The sequence below is a fragment of the Diaphorina citri genome, unplaced genomic scaffold (assembly GCF_000475195.1).
Source record: "Diaphorina citri unplaced genomic scaffold, Diaci psyllid genome assembly version 1.1 scaffold441, whole genome shotgun sequence".
Taxonomy (NCBI): Eukaryota; Metazoa; Arthropoda; class Insecta; order Hemiptera; family Psyllidae; genus Diaphorina; species Diaphorina citri.
Window position 1 is genome coordinate 167795 of NW_007377876.1, and position 6591 is coordinate 174385.

Below are 6591 nucleotides of genomic sequence, written 5' to 3' on the forward strand. Positions count from 1 at the left end.
TTTTAATTGAATAAAAAAAAGTTTGGTGTCATCAGAAGACTGCGAGGACGTGCTGGGGTGTAAGACAATAAGACATAGCACCTTATCTGATACTAATCTCATTAGGGGGTGTCACAACAGTGTAGCTTACGTGAGACCTGACTCCTAGGGATGTGGAGCTTTTGGTTGGATGAAAAGTTAATCGGTTTGCAATTGAATTGACGGTCTTGGAATGAGTGAGAAGTTAGATGGGACTTTTTTGATATTTATGTTTAGTGCGTTTACCACGTTAAGGGGTGTAGTGGTTGAAGCGGTGGACTTCGGACCAGCAACCTGGTTCCAGCAGTCCAAGTGTTTGAAATTTTCATCAGTGTCTTTTCGATTCTTGGCAGAGTCGATTTTTTCCCTTAATTCTGTGCTTTTCTTGTAAAATGTGAACCTGCGAGTCCTAGGCTCTAGCATACTTGCTTATTCGTCATTAATATTGTCCCCACTTGATTCGAAATTTTCATCAGTGTCTTTTCGATTCTTGGCAGAGTCGATTTTTCCCCCCAATTCTGTGCTTTTCTTGTAAAATGTGAACCTGCGAGTCCTAGGCTCTAGCATACTTGCTTATTCGTCATTAATGTTCGAAATTTTCATCAGTGTCCCTTCGATTCTTGGCAGAGCCGATTTTTCCCCCCAATTCTGTGCTTTTCTTGTAAAATGTGAACCTGCGAGTCCTAGGCTCTAGCATACTTGCTTATTCGTCATTAATATTGTCCCCACTTGATGATACATCTCGATAAAGTTTACATTACTTGGACTGGAACCAGCAACCTCCAGTTTATGTTTAGTGCGTTTACCACGTTAAGGGGTGTAGTGGTTGAAGCGGTGGACTTCGGATCTGGAGGTTGCTGGTTCCAGTCCAAGTAATGTAAACTTTATCGAGATGTATCATCAAGTGGGGACAATATTAATGACGAATAAGCAAGTATGCTAGAGCCATATTCACTTATTCCAACCATATTCACTTATTCCAGACCGTTCTACCTACCCGTTCATTCCAAAACTGCGGCTACTGAAGACCAAATGCCCAAAACTCAAAAACTCTCCGGAACTGAAAAGGATTTCCTTCCCTCACATCCCGTTCTCCATTCATAATAATATTCCGAATAATATAACTTTTTTTTTTCGTCAGCTTTTACTCACTTTCACGTATGTGTTTTAATGCAAATGAGTTTATACAAACAAAAGTTATACGTTTTTTTTTCTCCAAGTAATGTAAACTTTATCGAGATGTATCATCAAGTGGGGACAATATTAATGACGAATAAGCAAGTATGCTAGAGGGGGAAAGACACTCCCTTTCTCCTTTCTTCCCATCCTCACACTTCTTTCCTTCCCTCATACCTAATCCCTACTCTCTATCTGCCCATCCTCCCTCTTTTATTCCGACTTTCCTCCTCTCTTCTTCTTTCTCACCCTCACATATTTCTCCCTACGCCTCCCTCTGTCCTTCTCCTCCCCTTTCGTCATCCCTCTCCCTCGAAGAGAACTCTGTGCCAATAGTCGCATGTAACTTGGGGGGGGAGGAATTTTCCTTCCAATAAAACTTGTTACAATATTCTTTCTGTTCTCCCGTACTTACATGGGGACACTTTGGAGGAGGGGGCGAAATGTTCTTTTCACCATGTTTTCCCTGTGAAGGGTTTTTTTACTTCCCGTCGAATGTAATGAAATTCAGGGGAAAGAGTTGTTTCCACAGGGAGAGAGGGAGGAAAAGGGAAATACGATTTTGATCCGACGTCTTTATGCCTTTGCGGAGGACTTGCATATTTGGTAACTTTAACTTGTCTTGTCTCTCTCCCTCTCATGACAATTCCGTTTTATCTCTTCATTATTTCGAGGGGATTGAATGTTTCCCAAAGGTGGAATCGTCGATTTAAACGGAGGACTTGTATATTTGGTAACTTTAACTTGTCTTGTCTCTCTCCCTCTCATGACAATTCCGTTTTATCTCTTCATTATTTCGAGGGTATTGAATGTTTCCCAAAGGTGGAATCATCGATTTAAATTAATCTTACCGATATTTTTTCCGATCTGTTATGAAACTTGCCAAAATTGGAGGGAAAGAAACTCCCTTTCTCCTTTCTTCCCATCTCTCTATCTGCCCATCCTCCCTCTTTTATTCCGACTTTCCTCCTTCTCTCTTCTTCTTTCTCACCCTCACATCTTTCTCCCTACGCCTCCCTCTGTCCTTCTCCCCCCCTTTCGTCATCCCTCTCCCTCGAAGAGAACTCTGTGCCAATAGTCGCATGTAACTTCGGGGGGAGGAATTTTCCTTCCAATAAAACTTGTTACAATTTTCTTTCTGTTCTCCCGTACTTACATGGGGACACTTTGGAGGAGGGGGCGAAATGTTTTTTTCACCATGTTTTCCCTGTGAAGGGTTTTTTTTACTTCCCGTCGAATGTAATGAAATTCAAGGGAAAGAGTTGTTTCCACAGGGAGAGAGGGAGGAAAAGGGAAATACGATTTTGATCCGACGTCTTTATGCCTTTGCGGAGGACTTGTCCTTTCACCATGTTTTCCCTTTTTAGTCCGTCCTTCCTTTATTATTACTAATAATAAAAGGTATAGTGGACGGACTATTGTATTCGCTTCGGTGTCGGTCTATATTTGGTAACTTTAACTTGTCTTGTCTCTCTCCCTCTCGTGACAATTCCGTTTTATCTCTTCATTATTTCGAGGGGATTGAATGTTTCCCAAAGGTGGAATCGTCGATTTAAATTAATCTTACCGATATTTTTTCCGATCTGTTATGAAACTTGATTCAAGATTTACCGAGGCAACTGAAGACCGGTTATCATTAATATCAACTCTGTCCGCAATATCGCTTACCCTATAATCCCTTATACGTTTGTGAAATAAAGACCCAAGTACATAAAGTCTTTATGTCTTGTCTCATTTGCGATACGGAACGATCGATTTAAATTAATCTTACCGATATTTTTTCCGATCTGTTATGAAACTTGATTCAAGATTTACTGAGGCAACTGAAGACCGGTTATCATTAATATCAACTCTGTCCTCAATATTGCTTACCCTATAATCCCTTATACGTTTGTGAAATAAAGACCCAAGTACATAAAGTCTTTATGTCTTGTCTCATTTGAGATACGGAACGGACCCGTGCAGGGAAACTTTGTGTAAATTGCCCGAAATTAGGAAAGTTAGAGACTTTAAAGGCGCAATAAAACAGACCCCGTGCAGGGAAACTTTGTGTAAATTGCCCGAAATTAGGAAAGTTAGAGACTTTAAAGGCGCAATAAAACAGACGGAGCAAACGCTTGTGTGAACTTTTACGATCATCATAATGCTCTTGTTAGTATACTGACTTATACGGCTTATACGAGGGACTATTCAATCCGCCATACAGGACGACCAGGAATCTTTCCCCCGCTTCGGTTATTTCTCGAGTTGTTGAAGCCGGATCAAGAAACCGGCCTAAAAAAAACATACAATGTGAAAACAAAGGCCAGAGACTCTCGTGTGTTTTGAGATTCGTTCGACTGTTCCATGGTTGGGAGCTGGATTGATTGTCCATATTAACATTTGCCTTTTGTTACGTTTTTGTCTACTGTTGAAACGAATTGCTAAATATTATTTTAAATACCCCGCAAAAAAGTGACAGCGACACAAAGTGATTCTGACCCTAAATGAATATCAGGAAACATCCCCTTCAAACTCATCAGACAAAACAACTTCAGGTTCACAATTATTACTGAATGAAGAAGAGAACAGGAATATTAAAACGTGCTAAAACATATTTCCGCGCGCGCTCTCTCAAATGTGAACTTTTTCCACACAAATTACAATTTGAAAATTTATAAACTAGAAAAAAAAAACGTATAACTTTTGTTTGTATAAACTCATTTGCATTAAAACACATACGTGAAAGTGAGTAAAAGCTGACGAAAAAAAAAGTTATATTATTCGGAATATTATTATGAATGGAGAACGGGATGTGAGGGAAGGAAATCCTTTTCAGTTCCGGAGAGTTTTTGAGTTTTGGGCATTTGGTCTTCAGTAGCCGCAGTTTTGGAATGAACGGGTAGGTAGAATGGTCTGGAATAAGTGAATATGGTTGAGAAAGAGGCATGGGAGACTAATGTAGCTTCAAAAATTTGATTTTTAATAGACTCTGGCTTAAGTTTTAAATTTACAATTTGCAATCTTGGATTAATTAAGATATTCAAATTTCTCAAATAGGACGGTCTGGAATAAGTGAATATGGTTGAGAAAGAGGCATGGGAGACTAATGTAGCTTCAAAAATTTGATTTTTAATAGACTGGCTTAAGTTTTAAATTTACAATTTGCAATCTTGGATTGATTGAGATATTCAAATTTCTCAAATAGGATTTTGCCTAAAAATACCAACTCCCTGCTGAAAAATTAAGGGAATAATGTGGAAAGTAGTTAACCTGTGCAAGCGAGTCCTCCAAGTGACGAGGCAGCCAAGTTGGGTTCAGGCCAGGGCTTCAAAATGGACCCCAGTCGAACGCCCCCGCAATCCATTGAATCGGGATAGTTTTCTTAACGGAACATTTGCCAACTATTTGGAAGTTATGTATGATCAGTGGCTCCAGAATCCTAACTCGGTACATCCGTCTTGGGCGAAATACTTCGCTGAGGAAGCAATGAGTGCACCCAGTTCCATCGCTATAGGGAATCCTACTGGACAAAGTAGCAATGGTGTCGGTTCTTCTTTTCCTAGGAGAGAGGAAACTCCAATACACGGTGAGTTTGTTAACCCGGATGAGAATATTAATTTATCCAGTGAGGCAGCACAGCTACAGAACCTTCTTCATGTATACCGAGACTCGGGACATCTCATGGCTAATGTAGATCCACTAGGATTCAGTACACCATTTGGGAAAATCAAAACTCCCGACTTTAAACGAGTGCCAACTCAGATTTACAAAAATTTTGCGCCTTTACTGAACTTTCCTGATTTAAACAAATCGGTGACGCTACCTGAAGATACAAAAATCGGAGGCGATCAATCGTCTTTAAAGATAAGCGATTTCATTGAACGATTGGAGAGTGTGTATTGTGGTCCGGTTGGAGTGGAGATCACACATATCAAGAATATCAGACGACGACGATGGTTGAAGGCGGAGGTGGAGAAGCCCAACTTTTATTACTCTTTGAATAGAATATCAGACGACGACGATGGTTGAAGGCGGAGGTGGAGAAGCCCAACTTTTATTACTCTTTGAATAAAGAAGAGAAGGTAGATCTATGGAAATCTCTCTTAGTGACACACCATCTAGAAGAGTTCTGTCATAAGAAGTGGCCTTCAGAGAAAAGATTTAGTGTGGAAGGTTGTGATGTTCTCGTCCCTGCTTGTAATTTCCTCATTGATGAGTCTAGTAAGCTTGGTGTAGACACAATGGTGTTTGGTTCTGCACACAGAGGTCGACTGAACCTCCTGACTAATATAGTGCATGCTCCCCTGGTCAATGTATTCTCAAGATTTCTTCCCCTGGAGTATACTGATCCTGGAGATGGTGATGTCAAGTATCATCTAGGTGCCTATGTCAAGTATAGGACACCTCATAGTGATAAGCTCATGACATTGACACTGAGCTCAAACCCATCTCATTTGGAACTTGTATACCCTGTGAACTTGGGCAAAACCAAAGCTTTCCAATTCCTCTCTTTCAGGGTGGACCAGAAAAATTAGGATCCACGAACTTTGATTGTAGGAAAATTACCTAATAGTCAATCTCGAGCACAACAATACCTTAGATTGTGAGGAGCCTTTTTGACATTACCGTTTTCAAAGTGTCACTGCATTGCCTTTACTTACTTATTGCATTGCCTTTACTTACTTACTTATTGCATTGCCTTTACTTACTTACTTACTTACTGCATTGCCTTTACTTACTTACTTACTGCATTGCCTTTCCTTACTTAGTTACTGCATTGCCTTTACTTACTTACTTACTGCATTGCCTTTCCTTACTCACTGCATTGCCTTTAAAATAGTGGATTCTAAATCGGATTAACAAGGGATAAGAGGCAGCAATAGTGGCTTAACTTAATCCAAAAAGACGGCAATACCAGTCAAGTTCGTATTAGATATATCAGAGTTAGCAATATAAGCTGGACTTGAACAGCGGAATTTGATCAAGAAAAGAGTTGAAAAAAAAAAAACAAAGTTTTCATAGGGAATAGCTTGCTGTGACCCAAAAAAACACAAACCCGACCCAAAGTTGTGACTTTGCCTCCAAATTATTACCTCATCAATAAAGGCTAAATTTAGCTAAAAATGGGGTGCAATAGTCCCACACACTGGACTCAAATTTAACAAGAAAAGCCCTTTAATATAATGTAACATCCCACCTTGTGGCTACCTTTCAGTCAAGAGCCTCTATTAATTGATCAAAACCAACGAATAAATGGTTAATATATTTAATGGTTAAAATGGTTATTTTAACAAATTATTCGTTGGTTTTGATCATCTAATCCTTCATTTTCAAATAACAAAACCTCAGAATCCGAGGGAAAAATGGAAGTTTTCATGACTAGACTATTTTCATGTCCCTGATGTTTTCCCGTTT

The 6591-nt window shown here is 39.6% G+C and overlaps 1 protein-coding gene across 1 annotated transcript; it reads left to right on the top strand.

The window, feature by feature from the left end:
- The first annotated feature begins 4334 nt into the window (after positions 1-4334).
- On the top strand, positions 4335-5711 carry LOC103508861 (2-oxoglutarate dehydrogenase, mitochondrial-like). The gene is made up of 2 exons (XM_008473437.2): positions 4335-5145; positions 5214-5711. The coding sequence occupies exons 1-2, from the start codon at positions 4429-4431 to the stop codon at positions 5709-5711; spliced, it is 1215 nt and encodes a 404-aa protein (XP_008471659.1). The 5' UTR covers positions 4335-4428.
- Positions 5712-6591: the final 880 nt, after the last annotated feature.

Coding starts and splice junctions, on each gene's coding strand:
- LOC103508861 (XM_008473437.2), top strand. CDS start 4,429: ATGTGGAAAGTAGTTAACCTGTGCAAGCGAGTCCTCCAAGTGACGAGG. Junction 5,146..5,213: donor GACGATGGTTGAAGGCGGAG/GTGGAGAAGCCC, acceptor TTGAAGGCGGAG/GTGGAGAAGCCCAACTTTTA.